The sequence below is a fragment of the Amblyraja radiata genome, chromosome 13 (assembly GCF_010909765.2).
Source record: "Amblyraja radiata isolate CabotCenter1 chromosome 13, sAmbRad1.1.pri, whole genome shotgun sequence".
NCBI lineage: Eukaryota > Metazoa > Chordata > Chondrichthyes > Rajiformes > Rajidae > Amblyraja > Amblyraja radiata.
In genome coordinates this window covers 6,174,497-6,202,288 of record NC_045968.1, presented here as the reverse complement: position 1 = coordinate 6,202,288, position 27,792 = coordinate 6,174,497, and the positions used below count along the sequence as shown (strand labels likewise).

The window sequence follows — 27,792 nt, the reverse complement described above, 5'->3', positions numbered from 1 at the left end:
AGCAAATGTGACCCACAAACTCCTGGCAACATTCTCATCTTGTAGCTATCATTGGGAAGAAGGTACAGGAGCCTAAGAACAATTATCTTCAGGTTCAAGAACAGCTTCTTACCATTAATCATCAGACTCATGAACCACCCTGCACCTGCCAACCTTAGCAGCCAGCTACTAATAACCTTGCTACTAAGATTGCATTATATAATTTGTCTTACACCATGATAGCTTGCTTTACCTGGAATAACTGATAATTTATTACATATTTATTTGTTGTGGTGTTGTGCAACTATAAAGCTGCAGCAAGCAGGAATGTAATTATCCTGAGACTGGCGCCTACGATAATTAAACACTCTTGACTGCCTGTCTTGAGGACAAAAATAGAATCAATGGATGAAGGATTTTTTTTTTGACTGGTATTAAAACTCAAGATGTGTTCAGCAATAAAAAGTAAGTTTAGATGTTTCTTTATATAAGCTGCCTACTTGAAAAAATGTCATTCTTAGAAGGTTATTTTCATTTCTGGTGGGTGGTGATGCATTTGTAGAAGTGCTGTGCAAATTTTTCACTTTACATTTCCAATGAGAATGACTTTCTAAAATAGTCAAGGAATGTTTACTCACAAATGATAACCTGTTTATTCATAGGGAAGGATCCTTGGAAATTGCAGGTTTGTGCTTATCCTCAACAAATGTCAAAACTTGTGTATTCATTGTATTTAATTTTTGATTCACTGGATGAAGTGTTAAAGGATTTTACAATAATGGGATTGAAATACTACAACAGTAATTTGCAACTGCTGAATTTCCTATTTGATAAGTATCTTGCTCAAATATACATTAATACTAATAAATTAGATTAATAATAATCATTAGACATGGCACTCAAGTCACGTTCACCTTCACCTAGTCCCATCATGAAGTTGATACCAAAGATTCTTCCTACATCTATTTGTTATCATTTTAATTGGTATACTTGATAATGTTATGTCCAGATGTGATTGTTTTCAATGTCTTCCTTGCCAACCTCCTAAATTGTATTCTATGTAAGTTTGAGTCTGTCAGTTCGTGGAGCAATCTCATCACCCACCACGTTTCCCTTTTTAAAATTCCCATAAGCTCTTTGCATTTCTGCCATTTACCCACTAGAGCCGACTCCTCCACTGCTCAGCTTTGCATACTATGCTGCATGGACTTCTGTTTGCAGAACTTCAATCTGCCTGAATCCATGGACTCGTTATCTCATAGTGCAGATGGACATTAGTAACATTGCGTCAAGACAACCTCGCCAGGAAGCATTGTGAGAGTCATGTTTTTTTACTTCTGTGCTTTTAATACGATCCGGCCTGCACTGCTAGGGAGCAAACTGACAAAGATGCGGGTGGGTGCTCCATTGGTATCCTGGATCACCAACTACCTGACTGGACGAACACAATATGTCAGGCTACAGAACTGTGTCTTGGACATGGTGGTGAGCAACATGGGCCCCCCCAGGGCCCCCACTCCCTTCCTGTTTACCATTTACACCTTGGACTTCAGATTTAACCGCCTCCTGCCACCTGCAGATGTTTTCAGATGACTGCAATTGTGGGCTGCATCAGTGAGGGGAGGGAAGCTGAATACAGAGGTGTAGTCAATTACTTTGTTGCGTGGTGTGGGCTGAATCATCTGCAGCTCAACATTGACAAGACTAAGGAATTGGTGGTCGACTTTGGAAGGTGAGGAACACCCCTGTCTCCATCAATGGTGTGGATGTGCAGTTTACCAGGGAGTACAAATACCTTGGTGTGTACCTGGACAGTAAACTGGACTGGTTCAGGAACGCTGAGGCCCTGTACAAGAAGGGACAGAGCTGGCTGTATTTTTTGAGAAGGCTCCGCTCCTTCCACATCTGCAGTAAGTTGCTGCAGATGTTCTACCAACCGGTGGTAGCCAGTGCCATCTTCACTGCTGTGTGCTGAGGCAGCAGGGCGAAGGCTGCTGATGCCAAGAGAATCAACAAACTCATCAGGAAGGCTGGCTCCGTCCTGGGGGCGGAGTTGGATTCTTGGGAGATGGTCTTGATGGGAAGGATGCTCCTCAAACTGCGGAGCATCCTGGACAATACAGCTCACCCCCCCTCGATGACACACTGGTCAACCTGAGGAGTACCTTCAGCAACAGACGGGTTCCAGCGAGCTGCAGAAGTTGTAAAGTTTGTGGCTATCAAACTTTACAACTCCTTCCCCTTCTTTCGTGGAGTAGACTGAGACTGACAAACCCCCACCACCTCCTCAATCTTTACACATCCCCAAAGCCTTACCACTCGTCACTTTATTTTCATGTATTTTGTGTTTTTTATGACTGTTGGCAAATTAATTTCCCTCCTGGGATAAATAAAGTAATATCATATTTACTTCAGGAAGTGATGTGGAGTATACGCCTCAATCGGAACCAATGATGCTGAAGTGGAAATGGTAGAGAGTTCCAAGTACCCAAGCATAAATATAACTAACAATTTATCCTGGATCCACCACGTTAAAGTTATGATCAAAAAAACACATTGATGTTTCCTACTTCCTCAGAAGACTAAGGAAGTTTGGCATATCTCCAATGATTCTTGCCAACTTCAATAGATGCATCGTAAAAGGTGTCCTATGAGGATTTATCACGGCTTGGTTTGGCTACAGCTCTGCCCAAGACCACGAGACATGGCAGAGTTGTGGATGTAGCCCAGTCCATCACAAAAACCCAGCTTCCACCCTCAAATCCATCTGCATCTCACACTGCCTTGGGAAAGCAGCCAACATCGTGAAGGACCACTTTCCCTGTTTTTTTTACTCCTTCTCCCCAATCCTGTTGGGTGGAAGATGCACAAGGTCGAAAGCACAGACCACCAGATTCAGGAACTGTTATCCACTTTTATCAGATTACTAAATGGTCCTCCATAATCTAGAATGCAGTCCTGATTTTCAAACCTACATCAGTGCAGCCCTTGCACTTTTTCTCTAACTGTAACACTATAATTGCTTTAACACTATTCTGGTAATTTTAAAACACTCTTTTTGCACTACCTTTTGCACTCGTGTATAACTTGATTGTACTCGTGTATTGTATGATTTAACTGCTGAGCATTTAAACAAAGCCTTTCATTGTTTTTCACTCATAATCATAATGAATACCAATAATGAAAATAAGTAAATGGAATAAAATAGATGTGTAAGAACAACAGGTTTGCATTCGCCTATATGAGCTGAGTTTACAAAAGCCATGTTTATTTGCAACCCAAATAGTGTTCATGATTGTTGAAATTGGTAGCCCAGAAGGCCAATAAGCACATAATATTAATACTGGCCAAAAAAAACGCTCTTTTTAATTAAACTCACCACCATTCTTGGTATGCAGCACACCCAATGTTTATTCTGAAGAGTTTCAATATCATTGTACTTGCTGGTAGTGAGTTACAGACACTTTAATAAAATCTCTTATGTCTGTCATCTAGGTTACTCAATTTTGGGAGATGAGGGGAAGAATGTCAATTAAGCCTCCCTCTGTCTACGTTGATGGGGTCTACTTTTTGGAACTATTTTTGCAAATTAAACTTCACTGTCTTTTGCATCTTTATTTTTAATAGCAGTAACAGGATCGGTCCGAGTCAGCATGGATTTACGAAGGGGAAATCATGCTTGACTAATCTTGTGGAATATTTTGAGGATGTAACTAGGAAAATAGACAAGGGAGAGAGAGCCAGTGGATGTGGTGTACCTGGACTTTCAGAAAGCCTTTGGTCCCACATAGGAGATGAGTGACCAAAATTAGAGCACATGGTATTGGGGATAGGGCACTGACATGGATGGAAAATTGGTTAGCAGGCAGGAAACAAAGAGTAGGGATTAACGGGTACCTTTCAGAATATCAGGCAGTGACTAGTGGGGTACCGCAAGGCTCTGTGCTGGGACTGCAGCTATTTACAATATACATTCATTATTTAGATGAAGGGATTAAAAGTAGCATTAGCAAATTAGCAGATGACACAAAGCTAGGTGGCAGTGTGAACTGTGAGGAGGATGCTAGGAGGATGCAAGGTGACTTGGACAGGTTGGAGGAGTGGGCAGATGTATGGCAGATGCAATATAGTGTGGATAAATGTGAGGTTGTCCACTTTGTTGGCAAGAACAGGAAGGCAGATTATTATCTGAATGGTGTCAAGTTAGAAAAAGGAGAAGTACAACAAGATCAGCGTAGGTTCATGAGGTTAATTCCCGGGATGGTGGGACTGTCCTGTTGAGAGAATGGAGCAACTGGGCTTGTATACACTGGAATTTAAACGGTTGAGGGGATCTTATTGAAGCATATAAGATTATTAAGGGATTGGACACGCTAGAGGAAGGAAACATGTTCCCAATGTTGGGGGAGTCCAGAACCAGGGGGCTACAGTTTAAGAATAAGGGGTAGGCCATTTAGAACGGAGATGAGGAAAAACTTTTTCACACAGAGAGTTGCGAATCTGTGGAATTCTCTGCCTCCGAAGGCAGTGGAGGGCGGTTCTCTGGATACTTTTAAGAGAGAGCTAGATAGGGCTCTTGAAGATAGCGGAGTCAGGGGATATGGGGAGAAGGCAGGAACGGGGTACTGATTGTGGATGATCAGCCATGATCACATTGAATGGCGGTGCTGGCTCGAAGGGCCGAATGGCCTACTCCTGCACCTATTGTCTAAACGCTGCATGGGCACATCCACATTGGTTCATGGTTCATGTACATCTCTGGTTACATTGCAGCATCTGAGCTCAAGTCTCCTCGATTACTCTTTAGCACGACTTTCACCCCGCCCCCGATCCGTCATTATTTGGGATTGACGTACAAGCCATATTTTGCATGTTCCTTGATGGAACAACGGGGAAACAAACATATGCCTTTAATTACAAGCAGGGAAGCCTGTCTGTCAGGGCACTGAACTGACGTCAGGGGGCGGGGGGTGTTACTATTATCAACCTGCGGGGAAACAATGAAAGCGAAGCTTGGAGTTGCTGCAGCACGAATTACAGCTTCGGATCCGGTCACCAATGCTGCGCCCAGGGACGATGAGAAGCGGGGCTGCGGACGAGTGCGGCGATTCGGGAGCTGAGACCGGAGGGTGAGTGAATGAGTGAGTGAGTGCTGTTCTCGGCTCCGCTAACTCGGGGCCCTTTGTGGTTGAAAGGCGGCAGCAGCGGCCAAAGAAGGCGGCTTGTTTCACTGTTTCTAGGCGGGGTCGGTCGGACACAGAGGGGGAGGGGGAGCAACAATAATAATAATGTTGCTGTCAATGTGGGAGTAGATATTGATCACTGCAACTGCTTTAAGCTCGCCAATTTGAAACTCCACTACAAGTTAAATGTAGACGAAGATGGTAGAGTGTTCTCCCTCACCATGCACCACCTTCTGACACTTTCAACAAGCCTGTTGGGAGGTTGGAGCCACAGTGAAGTGAGCGGGGATATTAGATCGAACAAGCCCATTGAAAATTCAAAGCAAATACACTGTGTGTGTGTGTGCAAAGGGAAAGGAGGCTGGTTTGCAGAAATGTTTAAGAAGGAACTGCAGATGCTGGAAAAGCGAAGGTACACAAAAAGGCTGGAGAAACTCAGCGGGTGCCGAGGAAGGAACTAGGCAATTGGAAATAGGCAACGTTGCCTATTTCCTTCGCTCCATAGATGCTGCTGCACCCGCTGAGTTTCTCCAGCTTTTTTGTGTACCTTCTGGTTTGCAGGAAGTTGTTTTCTTCAGGAAACTTCACACAATGAGCTGTAGGTCGGCTACCAGCTTTGTAAAGACGACTGGCTTTAAAGAATTGTGAGTTTTCAGCAAGGCAGATGGTAGGCAAACCTTTTTGCCGCTTTTGTCTCGGATGTAATGTCTCCCCCCACCCTCGCGGTGGATACCCGCTGTTTGACGCCACTCATTGTTCTCAAGTCGAGATGCCACGGGTCTGAGCCAAGTTGCAACTTACATGGCGCGTCTCTCGCCTGAGGATGATTACGCGAGATCAAATGTCCAACTTAATAACATTACCCACTGCAAATCTTACATTCTCGAGGAATGCCCACTGGAATGGCTTTACTTACTTGCTGGGCGGGTGGGGTTTTTTTTAAATTTAAAGTACACTGGCATTGTCCGCAGAGAAGGCTAGAAAGTTGAGAGTTTGTATCAGATTGTGTTAGAAAGTTGCAGGCAGGTGGGATGAAACCAGAGAGCGCACACACACGCTTATTGGAAATTAATACTTTGCCACGCGGTGTAAAAAGCAATCTAAATCAAAATTCAGAATACACAGTAAACTGTAGTTGTCCTGGTAACGCCGAAGAATTTGCTGTGGATTGTCCGTGCCGAGCGAGCCTGTTTACAGCGTTACACTTGCGAAACGCAACATTCAAATTAAGCATAAAATAAAGACATTCCTTCGCGAATGTGTTGAATCGCACATTATTTATGTGGAGCCCAATATGTTTCAACTACTGGATCTCATTGTGCGCCGGTGCATTTTTGTGTCTCCGATGTGATTTTTCTATAATAGAAAGTTGAAAATTTGCGTCTATGAAAAAGCAGATGACTGATTTAATCACTTGTGCGTGGAATTGCAAGGAATTAATTTCCAATTCATTAATCAGAGTTTTAGTTAACTAGTTACATGGGAACGTTGTTTTGTTGCATTCAAAATATAAATGTAATACCTTCGCATTGGGGCCAATAACGAAAATGTTCCATCATTAGCCCTGATAGTTATTTAAAAATTCTTATTTCTCCTCTGGTTTTTAAGCCAATTTTTACTGTGGATTGTATATATATAGAATAAGTGAGATTGAAATAAGACTAAGAGGTCAATTGATTTGAAGTCTCAATAAGCAATTAACGATTTGAGAATTATGGGCTAACCTTGTGAATTAACTCACAAAATGTTGCAAATTTTTCACTTTCCATCAATTCATTTTGCTGAAGAGCAAACATTTTTTTAAAAAGAAAGCAATATAGTCATACTGCATGGAAACCTACCCTTTGGCCCGACCTACCAATGCTGTCCCAGATGGCCCAGCTACACGAATCCCGCATGCCCATTTCCCTCTAAACCTTTCCTATCCACATATCTGCCCAAATATCTTTAAAATGTTGTTATAGTACCTGATTCCACAACCTCCTTTGGCAGCTCATTCCTTCTATGTGGGGAAAAAGATGCTCCTCCATTTCTAAATCTTTCCCCTCTCACCTTAAACCTATGGCCTCTGGTTCTTGATTCCTCTATGCTGGGTAAAACATTGAGTTGATTTTTCATTTTTGTTGTAAGGTTTTAGTAAAAAATACTAATAAATTTGTAGTTGTACAAATGGACACTGGCCCTCAGGTCATTGAACTCGCCATCAATCCGCCAGTATGCTAATCCCATTCACACTACATTCCTACCAACTCCCCCCAGGTTCCACTAGTCACCTAAACAATAGCAGCAATTTATAGTGACTAATTAAGCTACTAAAATGCATATCTTTGTCATGTGGGAGCCTACTAAATCTTTTCCCTTTCACCTTAAACTTGTGTCCTCTGCTTCTCATTACCAGACCCTGGGTGAAAAAAAAATCTGTGTATTCACCATATCTATTCCCCTCGTGATCTTATACACCTCTGTAAGATTAGCCGTCAGTCTCCTGTGCTCCATGGAATAAAGTCCTGTAATGTGTAGGAAAGAACTGCAGATGCTGATTTAAATCGAAGGTAGACACACAATGCTGGAGTAACTCAGCGGGACAGGGAGCATCTCTGGAGAGAAGGAATGGGTGACGATTCGGGTCGAGACCCTTCTTCAGACTGATGTCAGGGGAGTGGGCGGGACAGAAAAATCCGATTGGGAATGGGAGAGGGAGTTAAAGTACTGAGCAACTGGGTGGTCAGGTAGGTTGAGGCGGAATGAGCGGAGGTGTTCAGCGAAACGATCGGCGAGCCTGTGTTTGGTCTCGCCAATATGCTGGATACTCCCGGTTGCTCAGCACTTTAGCTCCCCTTCCCATTCCCTATATGGCCTTTCTGTCATTGTCAGAGTGAGGCCCAGTGCAAATTGAAGGAACAGCACCTCTTATTTCACCTGGGCAGCTTACAACCCAGTGGCATGAACATTGACTTCTCTAGCTTCAAATAGCCCTTGCTTTCCCTCTCTCTCCATCCCCTCCCCATTCCCAGTTCTCCCACCAGTCTTACTGCCTACATTCCATCTCTGTCCCGCCAGGATTGAACCTAAGTCACTGAAGATGCAACCCAGCAGCTCTACCAGCTCTGCAACTCTGCCACATGCATTGTTATTTAAGACAACTACAAGATGAGTATTGTATCCTAACTTAAGAGTGAAATTGTAAATAAGATGCTTACCAAAAAAAAAGAATTTATTCATCCAACAGAATATAAGAAAAGTCTCAAGTTCCAAGTCTGATTAAGAAAACATGTTGAATGGTCATCTTTCTTATTATTTCCCTTCACAACCCCCCCACACACCCTCCCTCTACTCCATTCAGAATACAATTTGGGTTCTAATCAGGCTCAATGAGTGGAGATTATCCTCGGATTAAAAATAACCCAGGCTAGCTTTAATCGAACTTTACTTAACTTTATCTTGCACTAAACATTATTCCCCTCATCATATGTGTCAACGCTGTGGGTGGCTCCATTGTAATCATGTATGGTCTTTCCGTTGGCTGGTTGGCACGCAACTAAAGCTTTGCACTGTACCTCCATACACTTGGCAATAAACTAAAGATAAGCCATGAATAACAATTATCAGTTTCCATACTTAGTTGATAAAGTCTTATTATTCACAGCAGAGACATCAAATATTAGAATTTGCTTTCAGCAGCAGAATAAGTAAGTGATTGTTGTTGACCTTGAAGAAACCCTGACATGGGCTGATCCCTCAACCTAGCTGTGTAAAAATGTCCCAGTAATCCATCACACAAAGTACAACTTTATTTAACTTTTTTTTTAATAGTTTATGCAGTGGGATAAATAAAGAATTATACAAACACATTATAAGTAGATTTTGAAAGATTTCATTCAAAATACGAGGAATTGACAGCAGATTAGTTTTGAGACCTACATATAGTTTGTTAAACAGGAGTACTGATTTCACACACGATAAAAACATAAACATACACAACATAGGGGAGAATTTCATTGAGTAATGACAAATAATGACTGCGAACATTCAGGCAAAATGTTTTTAATATTGTTACAATGGTATTCCATGTATAAATCCATTACTTCTTTGATCTCGCAAAGTTAAACAAATTCTAGATTTCAAATTCTGTGGCCACTGATTCCGAAATGGAAGAATGCGAGGGCAAACTTACAGTGTATTCGCATTGCATGTTCCTACAATACATCTGTGACATTTGTCCCTATGTCAACCATTTTAGTTTTATATGTCCTTTTCTCCAAAAGAAGTCTGTGCTTATTCGCATTTTAAAATAAAGCTGTGTTAATGAACAACATGAAAGCTTAATTGTCCAATGAGGTATAGCTTTCATCATGTCATTTGCTAACATCAACTAGGAAACTTTGCGGGGTTTGTTTTTGAAGACTCATTGCAATTGGTACTTATAAGATTGGCAGAAGAATGGACAAAGAAGCAATCGGAAACTGGTACTCTAAATCGAAACAGTCTTGTGCCATATACCTGGAACTATCTAACATCACTGAGTATATGGAGTTGAACACTTGTGTGCCATGTACGTACCAAAATGTTTGTAGTAATAATACTAATATTTCTCTCTTATTGGAAGTAAAGTTGATGTAAGTTTTTTTGGTGCATTTTATTGTCCTTAACTTTTCATTAATGTCGTCCCTTTGCAGATCCGATTCCAGTAGGATGTCTTCAACTAGTAGTAAGTACCGATTTACATTTGTGACAATTGTATCTCAGCATATACTTGGATCCTTGTGGAATGTATAAGAGGAAGAAAGCTATTGCAGAAAGGAAGGGAGAGGTGTTATTTGTTGCCTGGAACTCTAAAGTGATAGATATGCATGAGGAGTGGAGGGAGGGATGATGCATATTTATAGAAGTCTGTCTTCACTGAATCTGGCCCCTTCCTGTTTGTTCATTTAAGTACTGGCATTGATGTCCTTCCTAAATCGAAGATGCATTGTTTTGATGAATTCGACATGCAATGAGCTGGTTGTAGAGCAGATTTTATGATTTAATTGCAATATGTAAGTGGCATGTTGTTGCAGTGTAGTAACTTTGTGTGAATTTGCATGCCTTACTGATGCATTCATTAACAGTTTGTTTAAATAGCCCGATGCTAGAAGGGACAACATTTGTATGAACTGTGGACCTTGCTATTCACTTCCATCATTAATGTGAAATCATAGATGAAGGCAAAGTCTGCTGCCATTGTTAATAGTCTTGCTAAATATATTTAATTATTTGTTTCATTGGTCAAGAGAAACAAATGAATCTGCAGATAGACACAAAAAGCTGGAGTAACTCAGCGGGCGGGACAGGCAACATGTCTGGAGAGAAGGAATGGGTGACGTTTCAGGTCGAGACCCTTCTTCAGCTTCTGCAGGTGTTTTGCTATTGCAGAATGCACTGGGGCATTTAGGTGGGGTAGTTTGCATTAAACAATACAATTTCTATTTGAAATGCCACCATCGGGATTACTTGTGTTCAATCCTAATAAATAAGCAAGGAAAGTGTGTCATAGTGGCACAGCGGTAGAGTTGCAGCCTTACAGTGCCGGAGACCCAGGTTTGATCCTGACTATGGGTGCTATCTGTGTGGAGTTTGTACGTTCTCACTATTACTTCATGGGTTTTCTCCGGGTGCTCCAGTCTCCTCCCACATTCCAAAAATCTGCAGGTTTCCAGGTTAATTGGCATTTGTAAATTACCTTGTGTGTAGGATAGAACTAGTATATGGGGTGACCATTGGTTGGCGGGGACTCGGTGGGCCGAAGGGCCTGTTTCCACATTGTATCTCCAAAGTCTAAAGAAAGTGTTATTAATTGAAAGTAAATGGGTATGTGGACATCCATAATACAAGAAAGCCCAAGAACAAGGTGACATTTAAAGGACACTTAGGCGTGTTCTTGGATATAAAATGTTTAGAGGGATATGGTCCAGGTGTGGGCAAATGGGTCTAGCTTGGAGGGGGTATATGGGACAGCATGGACGAGTTGGGCCAAAGGGCCTGTTTCTGTGCTGCATGACTCAATGACATGCATCAACTTCTGTCTGATGTCACTCTGACCGATGTCACAGAGCTAAGAGAGGTTCAGAATCAGGAGCTTGGGAATCCTTGCCCCCAGATTCAAGAACAGCTTAATCCCATCAGGCTCTTGAACCACCCTGCACAACGCTGACCATAAGTCTATCTCAGCGCCTAGCGACTATGAACTTTGTAGAGGATTGTACTATGTAGTTCAACTTACACTATTACGGTCTAGTTAGCAAGTATAATTGGTAATTTATTGTATTATTGTTTTTGTATATTTATTTACTGTGTTCATGTGCCTGTAAAGCTGCAGCAAGCAAGGATTTCATTGTTCTGTTCCTGGTGCATATAACAATTAAACATTCTTTACTCTTGACTCATGGCACCAGAGGCAGCTCTGCATTTTGGACCTTGGAACACTTTATTCTGCATTCTGTTTATTTTTACTTTTGTGGTACCTTACATACTCATGTATGGTATCTGATGAAGGGTCCCAACCTGAACCATCATTTGTACATTCCCATCATGGATGCTGCCTGACCCGCTGTTTTTCTCAAGGTTCCAGCATCTGAGTTCCTTGTGTTTCAATGGCATTATTTGCCCAGATAGCACACAAAACAAGCTTTTACACAATCCCAGTACACATGACAATAATAAACCAATAATAGCAAGTTGACTTGTAAAAGTTTGATATAGCAAATAGATGTGACAAAGCTACTGGCATAAAGCATTTCCATCGGACAATATCAAGCAATTATTGTCTCTCTAGGTAATCTCAAACATGCTGATGCTGAATTTATCCTGTCGATTCAGGATCAGATTTTTGCTGTATTAAATTTCTGCATTCATGCCTACTATATTCTGTTGTGCTGAAGCAAAGCAAGAATTTCATTGTCCTATCAGGGACACGACAATAAACTCACTTGAACTCGAACTTGAAAAGGATTTGGCATCAAGCTGAAAAAACATCTGTTTGAAGTGTCTTTTCCCATGGGCTACCTCGTAGCTTTGAGCTGTTCACTTCAGCCTCACAAATGGACACCATGGTGTTTCCTTGGGTTAAAAGGTATTGTATCTTGTCTACCTGTATGCCAAACTAATTCCTTGTGCAAATGCCTGAAGTTTATCTTGCACTTAAAATACTCTGGGAACAATCTATTTCTAATTAAATAGGAAAGTGCACTTAAGCAGACTTGAATTAATTAACAGGCAATCACTTTTTCATAGACAGAATGGCTGTTTAGGGCTTGGAAGTATTTACCAGCATCTTACAAGTTTTCTCTCCCAGTTTACTGGAGATCTACCAAAATGTTTTTTGAACCATCTACTTGGAGATGCTGCTATGATGCCTGTGAGTCATTTCATTTCCCAAAGCTGCCTATTCCCATCCGCCTTTGGTCTAAATAAAACCACTGAAACTATTTAGAAAAATGATATAACCACAATAGTCTGTGGCTTTAAACAAAATACTGGGTCTGGAATGAAAGCTCGGAATGATAATGGAACTAATTATATTTTTATTATTATAAAGGAGAGTTGTGATTTTCGTGAAGATACCTTACTGATTGGAAGTAAAGGAATAATCAATAATAACAACGTTAGGCTTTTAAAAAAAAACTAATGACTGGCAGAAATCCCAGTAATAATAACCTCAGTGTGTGCCTGCTTTTTGTGGCTTTGAAGTGATGCATAGAATTTATGCTGATACGCACAGTCCCCTCACTGACTGAGTGTGTAATCTGTTTTCCATCCTGCATCATTATAGTCCTGGCCATGCTATCTGATGTTGTAAATGCTAAAATAAGTGATCTAATTAGTGCAATGGTCAGAGAAAATGACTGCATCTTAGAAGGCATAATGAATAAAATCATACTGAGTGTATTTTTGAGCCTGCGTGTACAACATAGTTTTCTCCTTCACCATTGCATCACCATCCCAGCCTCCAAAGCATTCGAACCACAATTTTTTTAAACCAATTAATGGAAAACAATGTGAATTTCAGTTCCCCTTAAACAAAAATGCCGTTATTCATCGGGTTAAAGTATGGCTTCTTGTTTAGTGTCAATGCACAAACACTGGGTTCTGTGAGACCCTTTCTTACTGCTCCCCCTCTGTGATCCCTGCTCTTCCTCACTCCAATGGGAATTCTGTGAGACCCTCACTCACTGCTCCTTCTCTGTGTTTTCAACAACCTATTGATATTCAGGATATGCAGCAGGCATTTAAGAAGGGTCAAAATGTTTCAAATTGCTGAAATATATATTACATTTGTTTATGATGTTGGCTGAAGGATAAATGCTGGTCAGATTGCAGGGAAGTTTTTTTTCCATCATTATTGCCATGGAACTTTTTGCAACCACTAAACGATGTGATGTGGTGAGAACAAAATGGCCCATTGAGGAACATAAAGAGATTTTCTGATATCCCGCACAAACATAGCCTGCTTAAAATAACTTTCTACCTAGAACCAAAATGCTACAAGTGCTGGAAATCTGAAATGAAATGCTCAGGTTGCCATACAGCATGTGTGGAGAAAGATACACAAATAACGGGTCAAGTTGACATTTCCCGATACAAGATACATTTATTTGTCACATGTGCCAGTTGGCACAGTGAAATGTGATCACCGTACAGCCATACAGTAAAATAAAGAGCACATCCTGCATCATTGCTAATGTGGAGAATGTTCTTGGATTGGAACATAGATCACCCAGCACAAGAACACGCCCTTTGGCCCACAATGTCTGTGCCGAACATGATGACAAGAGAGTTTAATACCCTTCCATTCTCTACATCTCCATGTGCTAATCTAGAAACCTCTTAAATGTCATGCTATAAACTAAAGCTAGAATGGATATAGACCCAAAAGTTGGAGTAACTCAGCGAGTCAGGCAGCGTCATTAAGGAATAATAATAATAATATCTTTTATTGTCATTGCACGTCAGTGCAACGAGATTTAGTATGCAGCTCCAACCGATGAAAAAGAAAAGTAAAATAAATAAATAAGCTGTGTGTCGTGACCATCCGAGGGAGACAGTCCAGGGGGGATGGGGGGCACTCAGCAGGGCCGGTTCAGAGCCGCTATAGCTCTTGGAATAAAGCTGTTTCTGAGTCTGGAGGTTCAGGCATAGAAGGCCTTGTAACGTCTGCCGGAGGGAAGTAGTTCGAACAGACCGTTACAGGGGTGTGATGAGTCTTTATGGATGCTGACGGCCTTCCTGAGGCACCGTGTGTGGTAGATGCCCTCCAAGGCTGGTAGCTCTGTCCCAATGATCCTCTGCGCTCTGTGGACGACGCGCTGAAGAGCTCTCCTCTCCGCCTCCGTGCAGCTGAGATACCACACAGAGATGCCATACGTTAATATGCTCTCTGTGGTGCAGCGGTAAAACGTTGTCAGCAACTGTTGGGGCAGACCAGTCTTTTTTAATGTCCTCAGGAAGAACAGTCGTTGCTGTGCCTTCTTGACCAGCGCAGCGGTGTTGGTGGACCATGTGAGGTCCTCTGAAATGTGAGTGCCCAGAAACTTAAAGCTGGACACTCTCTCCACACTTTCCCCGTAAATGGAGATTGGGGCGTATTCTCCATTATGGGACCTCCTGAAGTCAATTATCAGCTCCTTGGTCTTGGAGGTGTTTAGTGACAAGTTGTTACGTGCGCACCAGTCCGCCAGGTTCTGCACCTCCGCCCTGTATTTTGTTTCATCACCGTTGGTGATCAGCCCAATCACTGTTGTGTCGTCTGCAAACTTCACGATGGTGTTGGTGTCGAATGCAGGAACACAGTCGTGGTGAAGAGGGAGTAGAGCATGGGGCTTAGTACACAGCCCTGTGGTGTGCCGGTGCTCAGGGTGATAGTGGAGGACAGGTGCGGGCCCAGTCTCACTGCCTGCGGTCGCTCCGTCAGAAAGTTCAGGATCCAATCGCATATCGGCGAGCTGAGGCCTAGCTGGTTGAGTTTGGTGGTGAGCTTGGTGGGGATGACCGTATTGAATGCAGAGCTATAGTCAACGAAGAGCATCCTCACGTACGTGCCTGTCTGTGTCGTTTCAGGTTGAGACCTTTTTTCAGACTGACCTGAAACGTCACCAGAGATACTGCCTAACCCGCTGAGTTAGTCCAGTTTTTTGTATCTATCTTCGGTTTAAACCAGCATCTGCAGTTCCTTCCTACACTAGAATGGGTAACGGTGAGATATAACAAGGGACAAAACAAATCACTGATAAGAGTAGTTTCTAAGCCTCCTAGCTGCAGCTGTGATGTAGGCTGTAGGATCAATCAATAAGTAAGTTGCACTTCTAACAAAGTTAACACAAGAATCATGGTGAACTTACATTTTCATAGCCTGGTCTAATCAAATTGACAAAAGTACATTGAAAAACCAATTCATGAAATGAGCATTGATACATTTACATAGTGCAGTTTGTCATGGATTTAATCCGGAAACGGACTATATTATTACTATATTTTTGTCTTGTGTAATAAGACAAGGTTAGTTGATTCTGATCCAATTGTAAGGGGAAACCCTTAGGGGTGATAATGGATTTTTGTCATCATTTTGAAAATGCCATACTTCACACCAGAAACTAGAGCCTTAGGTAAACTCAGTTAAATATGAAGGATGGGATAAAATGGCAAATGATCCATTAACTGCGAGCAAGAAACTGCTGTGTGAGCTCATCTGGTCAGGCAGCATCTGTTGAGGGAAATAGACAGACGATATTTTGGGTCAGGAACTCATCTTTCCATTTCCCTCAACAGATGCTGACCTGCTGAGTTCCTCGAGTAGTTTAGCCTTAGCTCAAGATTCCACCATCTGCAGTATCTGTTTCACAAACTGTCTTGGGTGGGTAATCTGAAAGATTACTTGGGCTCAGCCCAGAGATGGGTTTGGTTTGGATGTTTTAACGTTATACCTCCAGCACCCAAACCAGAACATAGTGGGATACTCATTCTTGAATCAAGTAACAATTGTTATCTTATGCTTTGGTCTTGATCCGGCAATTTATCTCGGGTTACTTAAGTGTAACTTAAGACTGGCAGAATCACTGAAAGTGGACTGTGTTTATATTTAAATGAGTAACTCAATCGCACACAAAAAACAAGTAAGGATGTTGACTTAATTATTCCAAGGAAATAGATGTCCATCAATTGCAGGCAAATTCTAAAAATAAATTGCAATGATATTATTATCTTTTGGTTAAAAAACAGATATAAAGTGCTGGAGTAACTCAACAGGTCATGCAGGATCTCTGGAGAGCATGGATAGGTGATGTTTTGGGTCGGGATACTTCTTCAGACTGATGATCAAAAAGCCCTCACCTATATACACCAGTCTCTCACCAAGCTTTCTCCTGCCCCACCTTTCTCCCAGCTTTCTCCTCACCCCTCCACCTCAATCAGTCTGAAGGATCCCAACCCGAAATGTTCCCCAGAGATGCGTCTCGACCCGATGTTGGGGGAGCCCAGAACCAGGGGCCACAGTTTAAGAATAAGGAGTAAGCCATTTAGAACGGAGACGAGGAAACACTTTTTCTCACAGAGAGTGGTGAGTCTGTGGAATTCTCTACCTGGGCGGTGGAGGCAGGTTCTCTGGATGCTTTCAAGAGAGAGCTAGATAGGGCTCTTAAAAATAGCGGAGTCAGGGGATATGGGGAGAAGGCAGGAACGGGGTACTGATTGGGGATGATCAGCCATGATCACATTGAATGGTCGAATGGCCTACTCGAAGGGCCGAATGGCCTACTCCTGCACTTATTGTCTATTGTATATTGAAATGTCACCCATTCATTCTCTCCAGAGATGCTGCCTGTCCCACTGAGTTACTCCAGCATTTTGTGTCTATTCTCCAGAGATACTGCCTGATCCGCTGAGTTACTCCAGCACTTTGAGTCACTTTTGGTAAACGAGCATCTGCATTTCCATGCATCTCCTATTATCTTTTGTTTGGCAGCTTTAAAACCTTTGCAATAGGTATTTTTTCCTCCCCTATAAATTTGAATTGTTTTGGAAATGTACTTACAGCCTGTAATTAGTCAGGATTTCCTGATTGCTACCAGCAACTATTTTCAAAGACCTTATCTGAAGGCAGCAGCAGGAAAGGTATTGGCCCTGCTTCAGACTCGGCCACTCTCAGTTACATATCAAAGGGTTGCAGTGCATAAGCTTAGTGGAAGTATTTGTCTCTTCAGGAAGCATGCTACCAAAACATGTTCATGTTAAATCAGAGTTTTTACTGAGGCGATTAGATGGAAGTAATTTTACATGTGACCATTTTCATTAAAGGGATTTCATTTGTTACCTTGTAAGCCCTGGAATCTTGTGTATTTTTAACAAAATTGAGTATTGCAATAATGTGAAAAGCTGGAAAAGTAGCAAAATTAATTTCTTGTCTTAAAACTAGGATGTTTTTTTCATTTCTGCGTATATGCTGCCTTTCTTCGGACTATATATTTTTTGTCACATTGGCCTTCACAGTCGGTATTGAGTATAGGAGTTAGGAGGTCATGCTGCAGTTGTATAAGAAGTCGATGAGGCCACAGATTGTGTTAAGTTTTGGTCACCATGTTATAGGAAAGCTGGAATAGATGCAAGGAAGATTCATGAGGAAGATGCCAGGATTCAAGGGCTTGAGCTATGGGGTGAGGTTGAGCAGACTAGGTCTCTACCCTGGAACGCAGGAGTGATCGTATGGAGCTGTACAAAATCACGAGAGCAATAGATAGGGTTAATGCAGTCTTTCAGAGTAGAGAACCAGACGACATTGGTTTAAGTTGAGGGGGGAAAGATTTAAGAGGAACCTGATTTACACGCTAGAATTTAGAAGATTGAAGGGGGATCTTATAGAAACTTACAAAATTCCTCAGGGGTTGGACAGGCTAGATGCAGGAAGATTATTCCCGATGTTGGGGAAGTCCAGAACTAGGGGTCACAGTTTAAGGATAAGAGGGAAGTATTTTAGGACCGAGATGAGAAAATCATTTTTTACACAGAGAGTGGTGAATCTATGGAATTCTCTGCCACAGAATGTAGTTTAGGCCAGTTCATTGGCTATATTTAAGAGGGAGTTAGATGTGGCCCTTGTGGCTAAAGGGATCAGGGGGTATGGAGAGAAGGCAGGTACAGGATACTGAGTTGGATGATCAGCCGTGATCATATTGAATGGTGGTGCAGGCTCGAAGGGCCGAATGGCCTACCCCTGCACCTATTTTCTATGTTTCTATGAATAACTTTTTTACACAGAGTGGTGGGTGCATGGAACGAGCTGCCAAAGGAGATAGTTGAGGCAGGTGCTGTCGCAACTTTTAATGCCCCGTCCCTGAACGGAAACCTCTGGAGACTTTGCGCCCCACCCAAGGTTTCCGTGCGGTTCCCGGAGGTTGCAGGTGGTTGCCGGAGGTTGCAGGTAGTGGAAGCAGGTAGGGAGACTGACAAAAACCCCCAGGAACCGCACGGAAACCTTGGGTGGGGCACAAAGTCTCCAGAGGTTTCTGTTCAGGTTTCCTAAGTGGGACAGGGGCATAAGAAGCATTTGGATAGGTACTTGGATAGGACAGATTTTTAGGCATGCTAGACCAAGTGCAGACTCGTTGGGTCTGCTCCCCCAACGCAAGATACCACCACTCACCCGTTCCCCCAACGCAATATTGGACCACTCACGCATACCCCCAACTGCGTAGGTGCGGCTCATTTCTCTTCATCCCCCTGCACTTCCTCCACCATCCCTCTTCAATCCCTAGAGAGTGAGGGGTGGTAGAGAAGGAGGGGTGGGCAGGGCGGGAGGGGAGGTGAGTAGAGAGGTAGGGTAGAGGGAGGGGGTAGAGAGGGAGAGGGTAGAGAGAGAGAGGAGGGGGGTAGAGTGGGGAGGGAGGGTAGAGAGAGGGGGTATAGAGGGAGGGGTTAGAGATGGTGGGAGTGAGGTTAGTTAGGGAGGGGGCATCTCCCTGCTCCACCACTCCCCAGCTCTCTCCTCCACCGCCTCCCCCCCCCCATCTCCCTCCACCACCCAACTCCTGATCTACCACCCCACTACGCACCCCATGTCCCTCCTCCTCCTTATTTCCCTCATCCTCCTCCCCTCCCATTCCCTGCCCCAGGACCTACCCAGGATGTAGAGCAGCGCCAGGGCCTGGAACTCGGCCTGGTTCTCGTACTCGGGCTGGCCTTAGTTGTAGACTCCATCCGTCAGCTCGGCCGCTGCCTGGCATCCAGTGGGCTCGTCCTTGACCCCGGACCCAGGCTCGTCCTTGGTTCCAGCGGCGGCTTTTTGGTCGGCCCCGGCCACGGCCCCATCCCAAGCCCCGGGCTCTACCCTCACACCAGCTCCAGCTCCCGGCTCGGCTGTAGCCCGTGGCCCCATCCTCCCCACCAGGTAATCGGGGGGCCGGCAGCCACCGCCATCCCTCGTTCATCGTAAGCACTGGAGTGCCCCTCCCTGAGTCCTGTCCTGCCTTGCGAGTGCATAGTGACGTCACTCGGGGCTTTTTTTCCCCAAAACGGGTGAGTCTTTGGGGCTGTTTTTTAAATTTAAAGGATTAATAACTTTGGAAATATAGGTGGGAATGCAACGGGAAGATGTTTAGCGCCACGACGGGAGAAATGTGAGTAGGATATGTGAAAATGGGAAGGCTGTGGCCTAGCGTTTGGAAGAAGATAGGAAAAGTAGATTGACACATTGTGGGCAAACACACACAAACAAGACAAAGACTTTTAGTTATATAGAGATGGGCTAAATGCAGGCAGGTGGGAGTAGTGTAGATTGGGCATGGTATTCGGCGTGGGCATGTTGGGCTGAATGGTCTGTTTCCATTCTTATGACTGCATTTTTTCCACAAATGTTGTGTATTGGATCTGATGTCATTGAAGGTAGATTTTGATTGTTTGGTTGTTCATTTGTATTATACGTTGGTAAAGTAAATCTCCTGAATCGTTAGTGCGTGCATAATAATGCTGTGTCCAGAGGATTTACTCAAATATATAATCACTTTTGGCAGACTAAATTAAAAATTGGCTGCCTCCATTTGCAAGGTTAACATTTTAGTTATGAAATGCTGTATAATTGGGTCCAGATTAATCCTGAAGCTAATGATTTCTCTGCTCCCTATTCATAAAGCAGGAATGTTTAAAATTGGGTAATGTCCTGCTGGGCATGGTCAAATAATCTCCTACTAAAAGTCAATAAAGTCCAATAACCCTATTTTCTTTGCTCCACCTGTGTCATGTTTTCCTTGTACTTAATATTTTTAACATGTTCATTACAGATATTTTAATGGGAAAAAAACTTGCAAGACTGAAATGAAAGTGTAGACATGAGCGTCTTTAGAATCTTTTATGAAAAAGACGGCTTGATTTTCTTTTCAAAATGCTCCATCCTTTTCTGGAACTAAATTGATTTGCACATGGGATATATGTATAAAAAGTGTTATGAAAGGGAGTAAAGTTGATTTGATATAGAGTAACTGTAAATTTGCCCCCATAGTGTGTTGGGAGTGGCTGCGAAAGTGGATAACATAGAACTAGATGTGAAAAGATGATTGAACTTTGGTGTAGACTCGGTGGGCCAAAGGGTCTCTGTTTCCATGCTGTATCTTTCAATTAATCCATTCCCCATCTGTATGTTCACCAACATTCCTAGCCACAGTCTGGCCCCTGGTTCCCTGGACACACTAGGACTGATAGGAGCAGTCAATGGCTCAGTGAAGAGTTGGATTAATATTGGACACATGGTTGAAATACACTGCAGTTCTGTGATGTTACACCTTAAAATATTAGTGATGCCACGGGGATCACAGTTTTAACTTTTACCCCCCATTTACGTTTAACTTAACATTTAACTCTCGTCTTAATCTTTCATCCTAATATTTTGTTCTTGACAGAAACTCTTCTAATGAGTATTTAAGAACGGTCTTCCACAAGGATAGGGTATTGCCTCAAAGTCAGTTGCAGGAGGTGCCCCCGGGACCAGAGGCGGTTGGGTGAGGAGAGGGATGCCGGTTTGCGGGCCGAGCCGGTCGAGGGCGATGCAGTAGCCTGGGATTACCTGGATCAGTACATTCAGCGCGACTTTGGACTTTGGTCTTTTGTAAATGGCGCTAAAAGATGGCAACTTGTGCATGTGTGTGTGTTATGCAAAATACTTTCACTGTGTAGTGCACACGTGACAATAAAGAACCAGTGAATATCAGAAAACATTCTTTGTCTGGCACCATGTCATAGCCTAGAGCATAATTCCAGTCACGATATCTGAAGAAGGGACTGTTAAATTTCTGAATGTTCTTATCTGTAATCTAGTTCAGCCGATTTACTTTTATCCAATTTTACAAAGACGTTGAGTTTGTCATATTCTCTCATGCAATAATAATGTAAATTAATGTTTTATTAAAATTAATATATAAGTTTTAAGGCACTAGCACACACTACTCAGTATTATAACATTTTACATTTGACTTGATTAACTAATAGCTTTGCTATTAATTTGCTTAGTTTGCTTGTAAAAAATGCCATTGACACATTTGATCTATTTTTAAGGTGAGCTGGTGCAGGAAGAAGGGCAGGACCCTTTCCAGGTGTCTGTGCATCTTCTTGCGAACCCTGGTGAATCTCGAGGATTGCAGCAAACCTTGGATTGCCTGTTGCATTGGATTAGCCCAGACATCCAGTTGTTTCATGTTTCAGAACGGGCAAGCCCAATAATACATTGCAAGTCACAGCACCGAAAAAGCTCTGTCTATCCTTCTCTCTCTGTTATTCTGTTTCTACACGAAGACTTTGGTGAAGAACGGATTTTGCAAGTTCATGACTTTTTCCAGGGTTTACCATGGCAATATCATCACAGCGAGAGTGTCGGTGGGAAAATTCTTCCTTACATGATTTGCTGCCAGGACTTCTACTCTCTGGATGCTAACATGCCAATCTGGGCCGTGAGGCAAGTACATTATGGCAATGAGATCTTACGGATTACAGTGAGCTGCAGTTATGAGAATTTTGAGGATGCTGTCAAACTCTATGAATTAATCTTGCACAAGAAAGCTGCTGTGCAAAAAACGGATTTCTGCTGTTTTACCATATACTCCAGCCACAATTTCTGCATCCAGCTCTCGTTAAAACAGTTGCCACTTGGAATTACCGTTGACCTTAAAGAATCGGCCGTGCTACAGTTCAGAGTGCATGCGATTGGGGAGTTGGTGCCACTTCTTCCAAACCCCTGCATCCCCATCAGCAACACCAGGTGGCAAACTGAAGACTATGATCGAAACAAGATCCTTTTCCAAGTAAGTATCGTGTATTGAATAAGTGTTGACAGCTTCTGGCAGTAGAATAAATGACCTATAAAGAAGTTAGCTGTAATTATACTCACACCGTGTAATTGAGGTGGTGAATTCTGATCCTTCCAGAGCATTATGGAAATCAACACTGATAATTAACCATAGTTCATGCCATGCCATACTTATAAACAGAAAAAAACTGTAAGAGGAAAATATCAGCTTGTGTGACAAACATCTTCAATCTATAACAATTCCCTTGCATTTAATAGCCATTATGTTTTAGAACATTAAAATTGCAAATGCTAGAAATCCAATTATAATTTGGAGATATAGCATGGAAATGGACACTTTGACCCACCAAATCCATGCCAACCTCCCATTCACACCACATCTATGTTATCCCACTTTCTCACCCATTCCTTCACCACTTGGGGCAATTTACAGAGGCCAATTAACCTACAAACCATCACGCCTTTGGGGTGTGGGAGGGAACTGGAGCAGCCGGAGAAAACTCGCTCGGAGAGAACTTGCAAGCTCTACACAGACAGCACCTGAGGTCAAGACCCCCGGTCTCTGGCAGTTGTACCAGTTGCGCCATGGTGCCACCAATCTAAGAGCAGCTAATGCTGGAAACACTCAGCAGGTCAGGTAGCATCTGTGGAAAGAAAGAGAATGAACATTTCAAATGGGGACCCCTCCTAAGAACTGTAATTTTCGTTATTGCTTTCCATGCAGCTCAAATAGCAGCAGGTATCATCTTTCATTACGCAATTTATTTTCAGCTCATTGAAATAAAAATCTCCCAGTGCAGGTATTTGTTTCTTATGTTTGTCAAAAATATTATTAATTGAAAAATGTAATATTCAAAGGTACACAAAAATGCTGGAGAAAATCAGCGGGTGCAGCAGCATCTATGGAGCGAAGGAGATAGGCAACGTTTCGGGCCGAAACCCAAGGGTTTTGGCCTGAAACGTTGCCTATCTCCTTCGCTCCATAGATGCTGCTGCACCCGCTGATTTTCTCCAGCATTTTTGTGCACCTTCGATTTTCCAGCATCTGCAGTTCCTTGATAAACACAATATTCAAGTTGGATTGAGATCAGTTTCGTCCACTTTTGGGTCATTTATATCCTCCCAAGTCAAATGTTGTCTACCTTAAGGGCCTATCCCACTTTCATGACCGAATTCACAATCTCTGCCGAGTTTGCCCTTGACTCGTACTCGCAGCATGGTCGTCACGAGGGCGTAATGCTAGTCGTAGGTACTCGTGGCATCAAGTAGGTCGGGCCGTTTTTCTAGCCTGATGAAAAATGTCCACGAGTAAAAAAGGTCATGAAAGTGGGGCAGGCCCTTTATGCGAGTGTGGGACAGAGCATGGTTTAATGTTGACAAGCTGAATCCACTTAATGCCTTTAGCTCTTTTAGTGAGTTTGTTGGTTTAGTGCATGTGAAAATCATAGATTGTTGAAGTGTTCATTGCTCTAGTATATTCTACATTGCCACAATGACTATAAATGTAAAAATCAAAAATCCACATATCAAATGTGCTGTACAAAAATAGGCCACTCTGCTGAACTGGTCAAAAGACATAATCAAGCTGCCTTCCACCCAAATGTACCTAGTCCACTGTGAAATTGTTTCTGTTCCTTTTGTTCAAACCCTCCCCCCACCTCCATGTGCCCAAGTGTGCTGATACAGCTTCCTCAACATGCATTTACGTTCCTTTAACAGTAATAATCCGTCATTCCTGGGGTAACAAGATCTGTCCTCAATTCCAATTGCATTTATTGAATGCTTGATTTATTAATTGAGTCTCAAAAAGCGCATGAATTCTGAACTGGGTCTTTCTCTGCAACTATTCCATTAAAAACTTTTATAAAATTGTGGCATATTCCATTAGTAGAAAGCTGATTGTTCAAGCCAAAATCATTTCACTGTTCTGCCCTTTGTGGAATAAAAATGTTTCTTAACTCACAAACCTTCACGTTTAGCACCTTCTTAAAATTACCATTTTTAAAATTACCAATTTAAGATAATTAACTATTTAATATGTTAATATGTTAATGGCTGTATTTTTTAACCGTGCTTTTAATTAATAAGTTTAGATCTTAAGCAGGTTCATTGTGAATAAAATAAGCATATTTTGATTTCTTGTTGCAACCAATATTGTGTACCTTTTTTGGAATTGTGCTGATCTGTTTTGTCTATTTTCCTGCCAACAGGTGAGAGGGAGCATTCGATATGTGGACAGAAATTGCTCTGCTGCTCCTGTGCACAGTAACAGTGGCTTTAGCAATCACTTGTGCAGTTCAGTGTCATGCACTCAAAATTCCCTTTCGGAAAAGTGGCCTTACAGTAGTCAAATGCCTCACGACAGGAACAGAATGTTCTCTGCTTTGGCAGCAGATGCGGAAGAGAGGAAAGATGTGAAAGGAAAGCAGCGGACCAATTTGCATGGGATGCTGGACAGGAACGAAAGCAGCACACCGGAGAGTTTGTGCAGCACGCCCAAGAGCAGCTCCTGTTACTCGTCGCAACGCAGCAGTCCAGCGACCACATCACGCAGCGATTTGGCATTCCACCACAACGCACCCGCAAAGATCCGAAACCTTGATCACGAAACCTCTGCTGCAATACAAATTGCAGAAACGGACGTTGACACCGGCTTTGTCGTTACAAAGTCAAATCCATTCATTGGTGCTAGTCCCTGCTCTTTATCTGCGCTTTCCACGGGCATAAAGAGTAGTTCTCCTAACTCAAGTACGAAAAGCCGTGTATTAAAACCCACTCTAATGTCTCCCGAGACGAACAGTAATTTTAGTAAAAAATGGCCGACCTCAAACAATGAAGAGAAGTCGCCTCGTGTTTGTCACAAACCACCAGAAGCACCACAGCAGTTTTGTCAAAGTCACACAGAGGAAGAAGAGTTTTTTATTTAGACAAACAAATGTCATGTATTACTTTAATCCGTAAGGCGCAATTATAACGAATAAATACTTGCAAGGGATAACATTATGGAACAATAAATTGCAAATATTTTGTCATTTGTTTTCAAGCAAATATACATCAGACTCGAATGTTTAAAAAAAAAATTAATTCTGTTAACATTTCACTTGCACTATGTGGATTTATCCTGTAAAAATAGAAACACAAAATCCAGTAGTCGGATGATGAAATTTTCTTCAAATTATTAAATGAATAATTTAATTCTAATGTTGGCTTGGAGTTGCAGAAACTGCACATAATTATATCTGTGGCTCTAATCTGCTAAGTAAGCACTTCAGCAAAAAATATTTTAGTTAAACGGTCTCATTTTGATGTTTAACTAAACTCTGATGTACATATTAAAGTCACTGTAAGACCGTGCATAAGGACATCTTTTTAAAATGTTAAACAGCTTTTGGTAACTTGGTGCCTGTTTGGATTTTTTTCCTATTATTTGTCAACTCTGGATACTAGTTTGGTATTGGAAGATAGGTTCTCCGGAGGAGTTATCTTAATGAACATTACATGAATATCAGTTTATCCACCGCAGAGTTTATGATTTCAGTTGTGATTGCTGTTAATTTAGATTACCTCTGCTCAGTACAAAAAGAGAAGATGCAGAAAATACTTATTAGGTCCGGCTGTATCTGTGGAAAAAGAAACGTTTCAGGTCAGAGTTACTTTAGTTTTAGGATACAGCGTGGAAACAAACTTTTTAGTCGACCAATGATCCCTGCACACTAACACTATCACAATTTTACCAAGCCAATTAGCCGACAATTAATCTGTCCATCTTTGGCGTGTGGGAGGAAACCGGAGCATCCGGAGAAAACCCACGCAGTCACGACGAGAACAAACAAACTCCGCACAGATAGCACCCATAGAGAGGATTGAACCCATGTCTCTGGCGTGCAAGGCAGCAACTCTACCACTGTGGCACCCTGAACCTTCCTGACAAAGGGTCTCCAACTTAAACAAATAATTCTGTTTCTCTTCCTGTAGATGTGGCCTGACCAGCTGAGCATGTTCTGCATTTTCTTTTTTTGTTTCAGATCTGTCATTTTAATTAAATTTTCATCTCTGCTCGGTAAATTGTTCAAGTTGTTATCTTCTTTTACTTAGACACTCGTGTTTAAATAAAGAGAAAAGATTTAACGTGAGACCTGAACATTTACTATGTTTCTAATGGTTTCGTGATTTTTAAGCAGGATATTTGAGATTTAAAAAAATATAGCATTTTCATAATAGGAGTAAAAGTTGTTCAATTAAGAAAATATTTTCATCGCCATCTCAGGTGACAAATTCTACACAATTAATTTTTATAAAGTTAAACCACACTTTCCCCCCCTAAATCTTCTAAATCAGATCCTCCTGCAAGGAAACAGAGGGTGCCTCAAGATAGAATAATAACTATCCAATCATACTTGGTTTCCAGCATTCACCTATATACTAATTCTATGCCCTACACACTAGGGACAATTTACAGAAGTCAATGAACCCACAAACCTGCACATCTTTGTAATATGGGAGGAGCGTGAAGCACCTGGAGAAAACCCTCTCGGTCGCAGGGAGAATATACTAGCTCCGTATCGACAACGCCCATAGTCGGCATCGAACCTGGGCCTCTGGCGCTGTAAGGCAGCAGCTCTAACACTGCTGCTTTATTTGCTAATATTCACCACTGGGAAATGTCAGTTATAAGAAAGATGGCTTCTCTTACCAAACGCTTCTAAATATTCAGAGATACTGTGGTGAAACAGATTTATCACAGTTACAGGACCAAAAGTACACAATATTCAAATTCCTGTCACTTTATAGAACCTCTTCCTATATCTACTCCCAAACCACCACCACCGCTGAGAAGAATAAAGACATGGACACTTTCAAATCAAAGCATCTCTCCAACCATATCCATCCTCCTGAATAATACAATATCAGTATTCATTCTACACTGATGGGATAATCTCACCCATTTATGATCACAGTGAGAGCCGCATTACTGCTGGAATGTAGCAGTTCAAGGAGGCCTATCACTGGCATGCAGAATATGGCCAATTTGTACACCCTTCCAAATTGTCCACACCTCTGAACGAATTTGAAAGAAATCATGGGTGGCACAATGGAACAGCAATAGAGTTGCCTTACAGCACCAGGGACCCGGGTTTGATCCTGACTACAGATGCTGTCTGTACGGAGTTTGTACGTTCTCCCTGTGACCACATGGGTTTTCTCCAGGTGCTCCGGTTTCCTCACACACGCCAAAGACATACAGGTTATGTTAAGGTTCATTTCTTAACGACAGACAACTCACCATGGGTTAGGTAAACCAACTCAAGCTTTACT

At 42.3% G+C, this 27,792-nt stretch overlaps 1 protein-coding gene across 1 annotated transcript; it reads left to right on the top strand.

Moving 5' to 3' along the window:
• The first annotated feature begins 4,844 nt into the window (after positions 1-4,844).
• fam124b (family with sequence similarity 124 member B) lies at positions 4,845-25,871 on the top strand. Its single transcript, XM_033031136.1, has 4 exons — positions 4,845-5,108; positions 9,839-9,870; positions 21,729-22,471; positions 24,687-25,871. Exons 1-4 carry the CDS (start codon positions 5,038-5,040, stop codon positions 25,401-25,403), a joined length of 1,563 nt encoding a protein of 520 aa, XP_032887027.1. The 5' UTR covers positions 4,845-5,037; the 3' UTR covers positions 25,404-25,871.
• Positions 25,872-27,792: the final 1,921 nt, after the last annotated feature.

Bases quoted from the DNA above. Each gene is read 5' to 3' on its own strand.
- fam124b (XM_033031136.1), top strand. From the start codon at position 5,038: ATGCTGCGCCCAGGGACGATGAGAAGCGGGGCTGCGGACGAGTGCGGC. The intron at 5,109-9,838 runs GTGAGTGAATGA...GTCCCTTTGCAG, and splicing joins TCGGGAGCTGAGACCGGAGG to ATCCGATTCCAGTAGGATGT. The intron at 9,871-21,728 runs GTAAGTACCGAT...TCTATTTTTAAG, and splicing joins TAGGATGTCTTCAACTAGTA to GTGAGCTGGTGCAGGAAGAA.